Source organism: Rhinolophus sinicus, chromosome 1 (genome assembly GCF_057876585.1).
Source record: "Rhinolophus sinicus isolate RSI-liver-muscle chromosome 1, RSI-T2T, whole genome shotgun sequence".
In the NCBI taxonomy this organism is placed as follows: domain Eukaryota; kingdom Metazoa; phylum Chordata; class Mammalia; order Chiroptera; family Rhinolophidae; genus Rhinolophus; species Rhinolophus sinicus.
In genome coordinates, this window is record NC_142501.1 from 127,960,855 (window position 1) to 127,975,355 (window position 14,501).

Sequence of the window (14,501 nt, forward strand, 5' to 3'; positions counted from 1 at the left end):
AACACACTCACACACACCATGAAATATCTCTCCAAGATATATTACTAGGTATAGAAGGAAAGCTAGAAACAGTCCAGAGTATGATGGAATCTGTGATTAAAAAGTAAAGACATAAAACAATATATTTATGTACATACATATGTGTTTAATGTACAGAAAATTCTTGAAGGATGCCCCTCAAACAGACAGAAAATGAGACAGGGGGAGGGGAAGAGTGGGGAGTAACCATTCATTTCTTTTTTTTAATCTAGGCATCTTTGACAATGAGAATGCTTTTATGTATTACACGTATAATTAAAAATTGTTTTTCTTCGTGAAATTAAGTAGAAACAGGAAGAGGGAGAAGTGGCAGAAGTTTTACGCTGAAAGTATCCTGTGCATTGGGATTGCTGTTGTGCCGGTTTCCTTCTATAGGAGCATCTGCCCTTTAGTTATGCTAACTCTGTTCCCCTGGAGACCTGATAAGGAAACAACAGCACCAACAGCACTGACATTGCTAAGCAACACTGCTGACGGTATACGTGACTCCTGACTGGTAACAGCATCTGGTCTGCTAGGAACTACAAGGGAACCACAACCACCATACTTTGGGACTTCCCTAAATGCAGTGACTCTTGGAACAGGCACGTCCTCTCTGCCTGACTCAAACCTTGGTGGGACATACAGGTCAAAAAATATCACAAAGCCAAGCATGAGTCACACAGGCATTTTAGATTTGCACCAAGTGAGCCAGCTATGTGTGGAAAAGTCCTTTTCAAATGCTAAATAGCCTACGCTATTTTTCATGACTGACACCTAAACTGCCTTTTAAACTATAAATACTCCATTTTAATCATTCCCCAAGTTAGATGTAAGCAACACTATTTTGCATTCAATTAAACTAAGGTATTTTTGGTGAATACCAAGGCATAAAACTTAAATTCATTACACAACTGTAATAAATTTATGATTCAAATAAATTTTATCTATTAATTTCCCAAACCACTATGGAAAGTTAAATCCTTCCTTTTATATAATACAACACAGTGTGGGACTATATAAAACTAAAAAGAAGAAAAAAAGTTTCCAAAGAGTTAGCCTCCAAGTTAATGTCTTGAGAAAAAAAGATTTTTATGTCATTTAAAAATCAAAATCACTTCCTAAGAAAAACTACCCTGAATGTAAATCACAGTAGGGAAAAAATATATATATCACTCTTGATGAATAAAGATGAGATAAAACTTGCCAAAATGTAAGTGTGAATATGCTTTAAACAGCAAAGAATGATACTTGAAATAGTGCAAATAAAAATGCCAACATAACATAATACAACACGAAATCAAATTTGTGATTCAGCTTTTTAAAAATTATGGTGCCAGTAACTGTCTAGTGTGAGACAGCTATTTCAGCTGGTTATAGAATGGTATGAACAGAACCAAATTCAGCATGGTCAATGCTACACAGAAAACTTCCTTTTTAGTCAGATTCTATGCCATCACTTCTTTTGAGGGGTCTTAAATTGCGTGTCGTAGCTCCCCAAACCCACTCACATTCTGTTTTCCTAGTTTTAGGAAGGATCCAGGAACGTGCTTTTTTTTTTTTTTAAGTGCTGATTCTGGGGAACCCCAGAATAGGACTTCAAAGGGGCATTGATCATCCCCAGTCTGCTGCCCGAATCAGGTCAGAAGGAGGGATTTCACACATTACACACATGCGTAAGTTTTTTCCTTTTCTTGGAAATCTTTATTCCAAGTATCACTAAGTCTTACAATGGATGATAAGGCGAAATGTGTCTGTTTTAACTGAATCCCTTAATGATATGTATCAACTTCAGAATGGTTTTTAACCTCTGATGACAGGAAGAAAGAAAATGGAAGAATGGGTTAGGGGTAATGTTTCACTTCTTAAAGAAAAAAGTGAGAAGTCTGAAGCAAGTATGGCAAAAAGCTCATATCCCTCATTAAATCTGAGTGAAGCTTAATTTGAATATCATTACAGTAGTCTCCCCCTTATCTGTGGTTTCACTTTCCACAGTCAACCATGGCCCAAAAATATTAAATGGTAAATACCAGAAATAAACAATTCATAAGTTTCAAATTGTGCACCATTCTGAGTAGTGTAATGAAATGTCCCGCCCTCCCACTCCTTCCCACCTGGGATGTGACTCATCCCTTTATGCAGTGTCTGCACGCGGTATATGCTCCTCGCCTGTTAGTCATTTAGTAACCATCTCCCGTTATCACATAGTCCAAATCACCCTTAGTTTGCTTCAGAATGCCATATTCACATAACTTTTATTACAGAATATTGTTATAATTGTTCTATTTTATTATTATTATTTTGTTAATCTTTTACCATGCCTAATTTATCAATTAAACTCTATCCCAGGTATGTACGTATAGAAAACACATCATATATACAGGGTTGAGTACTATCCAAGCTTTCAGACATCCACTGGGGGTCTTGGAATGTATCCCTCACAGCGAAGGGGAGACCACGGTGCTTGCCACACTTTTGTGTATGCTTAAAATACGTAATATTTTTTAAAGAAATGTAAATGCACATTACCCCAAAAGGCTGGACAGTACAAGACCATCAGTATAAGCCACCACACAGTCAATCAAAGCCCTTCGATAGATAACTTGCACGTTGGAAGGATGCATTGATTTCACACCCCTCGTGTTGGTTACAGAAAAACAAGCATGACCAGCTTGCACTTGCTTAAAGCAATGCTGTTTTTCACAGTAAGCGAGAAGATTTAAGTCAGGATGGAAGGAAACTTCCCCTCTGGGGTTCACATACCTGTGTCACTACCAGGTCCTGTTGACAAAGCTGGCATGATGAAGGCTGGACACTGCACTCCAAACACTCGCTGCTCAGAAAGCCGCAGGGAATTCCAGCTCAACGGCCCGCAGCCACGCTGTCTACCAAGAATTATATATCGCGCAGGCTGTTTCTACAAAGAAAAGGAACAGTTTTAAATAATAAGGAAGATTACTAAATTGCAATATTCTGTAACTAATTTGTATTTCAAACCTCTATGAGAGAGATCACAATTCTTCAGAATTTTTTCTACAGACTATATGCAAATATTAAGCGTGAGAGTTTTTTATTTTGATGTGAAATTTCTAATTAAAAACATGAAAGTTTTTCATGGATGTATCAAGACTTCCTCAAAGATTTTTACCATTGGTTTGAGGACAGATGAATGCATAGATGGAGAAGTTAAAGAAGCTTTCATAAGCCAATGCCATTTTAATATTCCTTCCCCTGTTATAATTCTAAGCTATATTTCTAATGTAGAACAGAAACTTTATAAATTGTCAACAATTTATAACTAATTGTAATTTTTAAAAATAGCTCATCCTAATATGACAACTGCAAAATTTTCTAACTGAAAACTGCAAATAACCTTGAAATACTAAAATTGAAGCAAGATGTTATCATAGATTTACAGTAGTGTTCACAATCTAAACTAAACCTAGCAATCCAAGCTACTATACAAAAGTAAATTCTTTTAGTAAAAATTAAGCTTTGCTGTATCTTGGAAAATACCAATTTTTTTCAATAACTATTTTAACTAATGTTTATCCCAAAATAAGCAGTAAAGGCATTAATTATAGTAGTTAAGAGCAAAAACTTAGAACTTAGAGTTTAGCCTAATCTCTAATCAGTGCTAGATCTGTGGTTTAGGACAAGTTATTTAATCTTATTAAGCCTTAATCACCTTACATGCAAATGGGGATAATAGCAATTTAGAATTGTCTGACAATTAAATACACTAAGGCACACAACACAGCTTCTGGCACATGGCAAGCAAAAAACAAATGCTCGCTATTATGACTGGAGTTGTTTAATTCAGGTAATGAGATTATAAAACGAAAACATAAAAGAAAGTAGCAAGATTAAAATTTACATTGGCCTAACACCTAGAAGGAGGCCATGTGGTTTAAATTTGGACCACTGCTGCCTAATAACGGAAAAAACACTGCATTTACATTTTTTTAGAAATCTCAGCAGAACCACACAATGTGTTTAAGTTTGTTTTTAATACATTTTCACCAGTTCTCTATAAAGCAAATTCAGTAATTTAAAAGCATATTTTAATACATGTTAACAAGAAAAACAGATATTGCAAACGTTCGAAAAACTGCCTCACTTCAATTCTTAAAAACTTTAAATTGATGATTCATATTACAGAATAAAGAAAAATGTGCTTGCCAAATTTCACTTGAAAAAGTCCAAACTGTAAAATTCTATTAAAGCCTTCTAAATTAGCTTTTTAATTACGAAAGTGAATGTAGTATTAAAAAATTCCCCATCAAGTAGTCTGGTCAAAGATAGTCTAGTCTATCTTGTACAACGTCTTGAACTTTGTTTTGTATTATTACAAAGGTTGACAAAGTTAATATAAGCATAGAAATCTACACAGAGAGGAGTGTTGATTAAAAATACGAGCAGTTGTTTTAAATACCAAATGAAAATACAAATCACTAAGCTAAAAATAAAAATAAGAGAGAAAAAAACAGAGCAAAGTTTCATTAATGGTCACCTCTGAAGCTTGTTTTTCCCAATAATTTTAAAAGGCCATTCTGCTTTGCTTTTATAAATTATTCTAACAATCAGGATTAAGATTCAACTACACAAAAGCGTTCCTAAATTCAAACACAAAGACAGTCAAAAACAGACCACAGACAATTTAAAGAATGTGTTCAGTAAGTAGACTTTTTTAGCTGCTGGGAAAAAAAAAAAAAAAAAAAAAGAGGAAATGGTTAGCATTTGTAAAGTGTATACACACACATTTCCACCAGTAGAGCAATATATCTGTATGTATGTGGGTAGGTAGTTGTTACATGTATGTGAGTATGTAATTTAAGCTCTTTATGCTATGAGAAAAATCATAATAATTTGTATGGTACAGACTGCCTAACTACAAAAAGACACATACCATGCAAGCTACCACTTTCTACATGACTTTAAAAAGTTACAGTGTTTCACTTTTATAAACCACATACACCACATAAGCAAACGTATCCTTATATCAAACAAACATTCAATTAATACTAAGACAACCTTACAGTCCACATCAAAACATCATTCTGATGTGATATTGCTTCTGTACATATATGCCATATGTGAAAGGTCTTAGCAGGTCTCGTTTTTTATTTCATAATGAACACTCAAGTTAAATTTTTCCAAAGTTCTGTTATTTAAGAACTATAGGCTACAAAGTAATTATCTTCTCAGAACACATATAAGTATATTAATAAAAAATAAATGGTTTAATAAAATTCCAACCATTAAAATGCTTAATATTTTGTGGAACGAAGCAGAATTGCTGGGTTTAACTTGCAAACTGAGCTAAATTTTTGTAGTAATCATGTTATTTTCTTTGGCTAAATTTATTGAAAATGCTTTGGAATTTGTCAGAACCCAGCCATAATTATTACTGACTGTTGTATGGAATCGATTTACTACAACACAAAAATACCAGCTGTTACAGTTTGTCCTGAGAGGGATTACCAAATATTCTTAAATTGAAGTTCAATCCATCTTTCTATAAAAAAGAGAGAGCCCCAAACGCCAGGAACATAACAGTGGTATCAAGTGCACCTGAAGCATTTACAATACCCAATAGAACCATTACAACCCTCCTTTAAAAAGGCTTATTTTTGAAATTTCATTATTCCAGTTGTACCTTGCTTCTATATATCACACTGTATCAGGTTCTTCTGGCATCTATCATGTGGAAACAGTGAAATATGTGAAGGTCTACGAGCTTACAATGTCCAATTTCTGCCAGGCCCTGGGTAACCCTTAGGGTTCCCATGGCACTTGTGACATCTAGTGGTCAATCGCAGAGGTGCAAGTGTTTGTAGCAAAGTTTTTGCCCTTTTCAGTAGACCAAATATTGTCTTATTGCACCCAGTGAAATAGTCACCTGCAAAAAAAAAAAAACAAACAAACAAATATGCACACACACACACACACACACACACACTATTAAAGAAATATATACTTCTCCTGTGTCTCCTCTACTCTCAATACTCACTACAACACTCCTTCACTTCTGGTACCAAATAAGGTTTTCACACATCAAGCAATTCTACATCAACGAGAGGCCTACAATTTAATTCAATTCTGACACTGTCTACCTGGAGATAGCATCAGATCCCACAGGTTAAAGGCTCAGTCCTACAAGACCTCCCCGCCTTCTGCAGATGTCAATCGAAAGTCCAGGTTGTGACCTGTGCTTCTGATCTATTAACCATAAACACAACTCCCTCCCTGGGGTAATTTGCTAAAGCCACTCAAAGAACTCAGGAAAACATTTACTGACTAGATCACCAGTTTATTATAAAATGATACACTCAAGCACAGCCAGATGGAAGAGATACATAGGGTAAGATACATGGGAAGGGGCACAGAGTTTCCATGTCCTCTCCCCACACCTCCCCATGTTCACAAACCTAGAAGCTCTCTGAACCCCGTCTTTTGAGGTGTTCATGGATCCTTCATACATAGTCATGTTGATTAAATCATTGGCCATTGGTGACTGATTCAATCTCCAGCCCCGCTTCAGTTGATGGAGCTGAAAATTTCAACCTTCTAATCAAGGTTGATTCCCTGGCAACCAGCCTCCTTCCTTAGGGGCTTTCCAAAAGTCACCTCATTAATATCAACTCAGGTGTGATTGAACAAGCCACCTTTATCACTCTTACCACTTAGGTAATTCCAAAGGTTTTTGGAGCTCTGTACCAAAAAACAGGAATAGGACAAAAGATATGTTTCTTATTATAAATCACAATATTACACACACCCACAGAGTTAATGCAAATGAATAAATAAAGTACTGGACTGCATATTCAAACACATTTCCTCTCAAGTTGGGAGGAGTATTCAAGAATATGAAAACTTTTAATTAGCCGCCATAAATATTTAATAATCATATTGACATCTTATCATTTCAGGAGACCATAACTATACCGAGTAATCCAACTGTAGATTATTTCACCAGAGACAAATACACTAAAGTTATACTTTCAAAATCTAATAGAGCAATAAAATAACACAAACAAGAGTAAACACTTTCATAAATGTAATATAAAAGATATTTTCTAAAAGCTCCATTTTTACAAATCAAACATCAAAGGTTTTCAAAAGGCTGAAAGATTCGTTGGTTATATTAGCAAATGCAAGCAGCAAACTGGTATCTTAACAGTATTCAAACTTTCATGAATAATAATTGTAAGAAAATAAAGGTGACAACACAGCTAAGTGGCATAAATCTGCTTATATAAAATGGTATTTATACCAGCAGTTCTGAAAATGTGGTCTGCAGACCCCAGTGGACGCCAAGAGCGTCTCAGAGGGGGTGCATGGGGTCAAATTATTTTCATAAAAATATTTTAATAGTGTAATATGTTAATTATATTAATATCGACTATATTGATATACTGACAATATTTTAATAAGTTTTAATTTTTATAAAAATAAAAATGTTATTTGCCTTTTGCACTATACCCACATTTGCACCAATGATGAAAAGCTATGCTGGTACCAAAACCACTGGTACCAAACTGAAATTATTCCTCCTTGTATTCTTCACTGCTAAACACTCTCATTAAAAAGAAAAAAGAAGAGAAAAAAGTTCACTTTAGAATGGCCTCAGTGAAGCAGTAAAAATTAATAATTAACTGACAGGTATCTATCTTTTTAATACTCTGTGATGAAATGGGAAGTACAGAGAAAGTGCTGGTGTTGTAAACGAAGTAATGGTTGCCTTAAAGAAAAGCACTGTGCGAGCGTTTTTGTAAACTGAGCCAGTCATTTTTTCATGTAACACCATTTTTACTTGAAACCAACAACTGAAAGACAAATTATTCAGGCTACTCAGATTAACCAGGCTTGAGTATTTGGCAAACATTTTCTTGCAAATGAATGAAGTGAGTCTGGGACTTCAAAGAAAACTGACAGTGTGTTGCTAAGGATAAAACATGAGCTTTCAGGCAAAAAACTAGAATTTTATAAAACTTGCATCCACTAGAGGCTGTCCTCACTTTGAAAGGTACTGTGTTAACTGAGAAATGCAAACGTGCTGGAATCCAGTCCCCACTTTGCATAGTTCCATTGGCCTCCCAAAGTCTCTTCGGAGAAGATCAGTGGTGATATTAATAAATGATTCTTTCTATATTGTGTCAAGATTTGGACAGTGAACCAGTATTTTCGAAATTATCAATGCATATTATAAAAATCATGCATGAATAAAACATTCATTCAAAGTACAAACTAGACCGAAGGATTTTAAAACTCCAGTGCGATAAATTTACTGCCATATTTTCACATTCCACATTTAAACTCTCTTTAAGAAACAATCACACGAGTTTTAGTGTTTTAGCAAAGAATATCCACGACTAACTGAATAGGCTATTAAAATACTCCTCCCTTTCCCAACTGCAGATCTGTCTGAGGTTGGATTTTCTCCAAATCCTTCAACCACAACACATAGCAACAAATTGAAAGTATACACAGATATGAGACTATAACTGTCTTCTATTAAGCCACCCATTAGAGAAATTCCCAACTCATTAGTGTTTTCATTAGGGGGGAAAAAAGTTATTTTTCATAAAAACGTTATTTATGTTAACATGTAACAAGTTTAACATTATTATTTTTAAAAGAATGGAAACAATTTTTTAATTTCCAATTTCAATTTAATCCACATAAACAAAATTCTTTGGCGTTTTCACTAATTTTTAAGAGTATAAAAAAGTCCAGACCCCGAAAGTTGAGAACTGCTATTCTATGCCAGGGGTGGGCAAACCTTTTCTGCAAAAGACAGTAAACATTTTAGGCTCTGGGGTCCATGCGGTCTCTGTCTCAACATAGACAATACATAAATGAGTGGATATAACTATGTTCCCCTAATACTTTATTTTGAGAAACAGGTAGAGGGTCAGGTGGGCTGACCACTTTCAATACCATTACTCCTTATCTGCTAGTGACTTAAAGATTTAAAAGTAGCATGCTTTATAGTAACATTTCTATTGGTCATTATTTAAACATTAAAAAACAGAAAGTTAAATTTTTTCAGTTTTTTATTATGCAGAAATGTATGTAAAATAATAGCTATGTTATTTTAAACTACGCAGTTCCTAATCATAAAATCACATTTCGATTTTGACTAGTCCAAGAATCTTAGAATTTGTCACTACACATAGAAAATCAAAAATATGCTTACAACTGGGAACACACTATGGCACTTTGTGTTAAGAAAATATGCTTTACACAACCAAATGCAAAAGAAATTCCTAGAGTTCAAGAAAAAGGGAAAAATTATGAACAATGAAAACATCCCACATTTTACAAACTCAGCAGGATTCAGTTATTATATAATACAAAAGTTACATATCTGCTTTCCATGAATGGAAAGGAAAATACCAAAGCCACAGAAAAGAAGAATCCCATTGAAAAAAATCCTATAAAACTTTAAAGACTTAAAAGAGGAAACGAGAGATCTGCTGTTTTATAATCCGCAGGTTAAGATGTCCAGGCTTTCAGACGGCTAGGAAAGTCTACAGGGAGCCCTGGCACACTTGCCCAGAGGGGCAACGTAACCATGAGTGCATCAAGGCTTCCCCTGGTCGGGGCTCTCGGTGGGAAGGCACACACTGCCACACTCATTCACTCAATTCCTCCTTGTCTGGAAGCACAGGTGTAACGCGTGAACTGGCACTTACAAGCAATGACCTCATTCCAGACTACCCAAACCATCTATAACAATTAGTGCACCAGGACCCCAGAGCTTTTTCTCAGACCGTCCTCAAGCAAAACCAGTATCATTTCTACTGCTGCACACATCCCCCATCTCCTCACAGTGGGACATTTCTTCTCTGATGATGACCTTTCTTCCATCATACTTATTTTCTACCACTCACTACTAAAAAGTCTTGGATAGTCTTTAAGGTTATACCATTAACCATCAATGACCCACTTTTTTGTTTTGTGTTGTTTTTCTATATTTTAGCTCGTTCCTCTAACTGTTGGAGGCAGGGGAGAATAACTTCTTCATTACATTTTCCTTGCCTAATTCTCAATTCCAGATCCATCCCAATATTCCACCAGCATATTCTTAAGTCCTCTATTGGAAAAACATGTTGTCGTTATTTTTTATAATTAAGATACATCAATGTGATTTTATAATTTTGTTAGGCTTACATTCCCCGCTAAATTTCCTTGAGGATGGAACCCATATCATCATATGTCCCTAAAAACTGCATAATGGCCCCTATTCAGAAGTACTTCTACATGTTACCAGCACCAGCCTTCCAAGAGCTCTTCCCCTTCGAGGTCAGAGTTAACCTCACTATTTTACTTATGGGGAGACAGCATTGCCTAATGAAGAGAGAACAGACTTTGAAATGAGACAGACCAGTTCTGCCTTACGGACTCCATGATCTTGGCCAGGTTATTTAATGAAATGAGATTAAATGTAATGACATAAGTAAAACACCTAATCTAGAGTAGCCAATCAACATATGACAGCTTTTATTAACACTTTTCAACCTCATTTTCATCACTCTATTTCTCACTTCCTCTAACTTAGCAAACTTTTAAGAGGTCCTGTAATGAAAAGAATACAGGTTTTGGTGGGAGACAAAGCAGTCTCTTCATTCTACCACTTACTACATGCACAACTCACAGGGTATAAGACCTTGGAAAACCAAATAAAATTAATACACACTCACACATAATGTATAAGTGTGTGTGTATGTGTGTGCATATACACACACATATATATGCATGTATATTTGTATTGTATATATATACGTGTGTGTATATATGTCTATATACACACGTGTATGTACATATAAATGTTAATGATAGATAACATTGAGTGCACATGATTTCCCAGACTCAACATGCATTGTTTCATTTAATTCTCACAATAATCCTATAACATAAGCATTATTATCATCATCTTATAAATGAGGAAACTGAATTTTAAGCAACTTGCCCTAAGCCCACAGTCAGCATGTAAGAATCTAATGCCTTACAATAATAACCACACTCCACAATGCTACCTCAACTCTGTTATTTAACCTTTCACATTCAGTTTTCTCAGCTGTCAAATGGAAATAATATCTATGATTCATTTACTTCTTGTGATGGCTAAATTAAACAACGTATCTAAAGCACTGGGAACACACCAGATGCTAAAATATTAGCTCCCTTTAATATCCTTATTTATCCTGTTTATTTACAAATAGGAAAAATATCCACTTCATGTCCACATCCGTTAGCTTGCTCTTCAGTCACCTAACAGCATGGCTTGTCTCATAGATCCAAAACCTCAGATAGGTTTGGAAAACAATATTCTCTATCTTCAGCCCATTGATTTTGAACACTTAGGACTAGACCACATCTACAAAATCATACCCTATAAAAGCCATAAATATTTACAAAACCTATGGTCGCATCCTGCAAGGTGGCCAAGGATATTGTTCCTCTATGTTCTATACAATTATAGTAAATTCTGTCAGAAGTTCAAGAATATCACTGACTCTACTGTGTTCTTTCTCATGAACAAAATGTCACCATAGCATTAACCACAAATCATAGTTAGTAATTTCAAAAATTTCATGAGAAACCTAAAAATAAATCAGCCAAAGCAAGTCTTATTAAAATTATGTATCACTTCCTATACAAATTGTTAACATGTATAAAAATAGAATAAGTGCTTATTAAAGAGCTGAATTTATTAAATTATAACAGAGTTAACAAATGTATAGACCTGTAGCAATAAAGCCGCTAATGGAATGAAACTAGAAATCAAAAACAGAAGGAAAATTGAAAATCCACAAATATGTGGAAATTAAGCAACATACTCTTAAACAATCAATGAGACAAGGAGGAAGTCACAAGGGAAATTAGAAAATATCTTAAGACAAATGAAAATGAAAAACAACAACTTATCAAATCTTATGGGACACAGTGAAGCCATGCAAAAAGGGAAGTTTATAGCTGTGAACTTACAGTAAAAAAGAAGAAAAATCTAAAATCAATAACCCAACTTTATAACTCAAGGAACTGGACAAGAACAAAGTTAGAAGGAGGAAATAATAAGATTAGAACAGAAACAAATGAAATAGAGAATAGAAAAAAAATCAGTGAAACTAAGAGTTGTTTTTTTTTTTAAAGCTTAGCTAAACGAAGAAAAAAGAGAGAAGATTCAAATAACTAACATCAGAAATGAAACAGAAGATATTAAAACTGATGCTACAGAAATAATAAAGATTACAACAGGCTATTAACAATTATGTACCAACAAATTGCATAACATACAATAAATGGATAAATTCTAGAAATATACAACCTAACAAGACTGAATCATGACAAAATGTAAAAATCTAAAAAGACCTGTAGTTAATAAGGAGATTGAAGCAATAATCAAAGAACTTCCAGCAAAGAAAAGCCTAGAACCAGATGACTTCACTAGAGAATTCTACTAAACATTTAAAGAATTAATACAAAACTTCCTCAAATTTTTCCCCATAATTGAGGAGGAGGGAACACTGCCAAGCTCCTTCTATGAGGTCAGCACTACCCTGATACCAAAGCCAAACAAAAAAGCTACAAGAAAACTATAGACTAATATCCTTGATAAATATTAATTCAAAACCCCTTAAAAATCACTATCAAACCAAATTCAACAGCACATTAAAAAGATTATTTTAAGAAAAAAAGATTATATCCCATTACCAAGTGGGATTTATCCCTGAAACGCAAGGATGGTTCAACATATGAAAATCAATTAACGTGATACACCACATTTACCAAAATAAGAACAAAACCATGTGATCATCTCAATTCATGCAGAAAAAGCATTTGACTACATTCAATAACTTCCATGATTAAAACACTCAATCAACTAGCAATAGAAGGAAACTACCTCAACATAACAAAGGCCATATATGAAAAGCCCACAGCTAGCATCATACTCAATGGTAAAAGACTGAAAGCTTTTCCTCTAAGATGAGCAACAAAGCAATGATGTCCACTCTCACCACTTCTATTCAACATACTAGAAGTTACAGCCAATACAATTAGGCAAGAAAAAGAAATAAAAGTCATCTAATTTTGGAAAGAAGTAAAATTATCTCTGTTCACAGATGACACTACATGATCTTATATGTAGAAACCCTAAAGATTCCACATACAAAAAAATATACATTAAAACTACTAGACAGATTTAGCAAAATTGCAGAATATAAAATTGACACACAAAAATCAATAATTAATTTTCTATACACAAACAACAAACAATCCAAAAAGGAAATTAAGGAAACAATCACATTCACAATATCATCAAAAAGAATGAGCTACTTAGGGATAAACTCAACCAAGGAGGTGAGAGCTATATACTGAAAAACTATAAAACCATCACTGAAAGAAATTAAAGAAGACACAAACAAATGAAAAGACATCCTGTGTTCAGACTGGAAGACTCATAATCGCGAAAATATTCATACTACCCAAAGCAATCTACAGATGCAATGCAATCCTTGTCAAAAATCCCAATGACATTTTTGGCAGAATAGAAAAACTACCCTACAATTCACATGGACCTTCAAGGACCCTGAAAATCCAAAACAACCTTGAAAAAGAAGAAAAAATTTGGAGGCCTCACTCTTCCTGATTTCAAAACATATTACAAAGCTACAGTGATCAAAACAGTGTGGTATTGGCATAAACACAGACATACAGACCAATGGAACAGAATAGTGAGCCCAAGAAAAAACCCTCAGGCACATGGTCAAATGATCTTCCACCAAGGTGCCATGATTACTCAATAGGGAAAAGGCAGTCTCTTCAACAAATTGTATTGGGAAAACTGGATATCCACAAGCAAAAGAACTACAAGGTCTGACAACTAAGTTCATGAACTCATCCTCGAAAAAGTGCTATACCTCATTGCTGAATATCACTACAGTCACCTTTGAAGTACTCCCTCCCCTTGGGAAGCAATGCACCTATGCCAGCGCCTAGTCCACCCTTCAAAGTAATTTTGGAACTCTTTTACTGGAATGGCCATCAGAGCTGTCATCATATTACTCTTGATGTCCTGAATGTCATCAAAATGTCTTCCTTTCAATATTTCCTTTATTATCTTCGGGTAAAGAAAGAAGTCATTGGGGGTCAGATCAGGTGAGTAGGGAAGGTGTTCCAATACAGTTATTTGTTTACTGGCTAAAAACTCCCTCACAGACAGTGCCGTGGGAGCTGGTGCACTGTTGTGATGCAAGAGCCAAGAATTTTTGGTGAAAAGTTCTGGTCATCTAACTTTTTATGCTGCCTTTTCAGCACTTCCGAATAGTAAACTTGGTTAATGTTTGTCCAGTTGGTACAAATTCATAATGAATAATCTCTCTGATATCAAAAAAGGTTAGCAACATCTTTTTGACTCTTGATTTGAACTGACAGAACATTTTTGGTCATGGAGAATTGGCTGACTTCCATTC

The 14,501-nt window shown here is 34.8% G+C and overlaps 1 protein-coding gene across 3 annotated transcripts in view; it reads right to left on the reverse strand.

Annotated features, from left to right (window-relative positions):
- MPP7 (MAGUK p55 scaffold protein 7) overlaps positions 1-14,501 on the reverse strand; it is a 241,825-nt gene that overhangs the window by 183,837 nt on the left and 43,487 nt on the right. For all 3 annotated transcript variants that reach the window (XM_088789450.1, XM_088789453.1, XM_088789457.1), the window contains exon 2: positions 2,782-2,935. In XM_088789450.1, coding sequence (XP_088645576.1) covers positions 2,782-2,818 — 37 coding nt within the window. In that variant the 5' untranslated portion in view covers positions 2,819-2,935. The remainder of the gene's footprint in view (positions 1-2,781; positions 2,936-14,501) is intronic.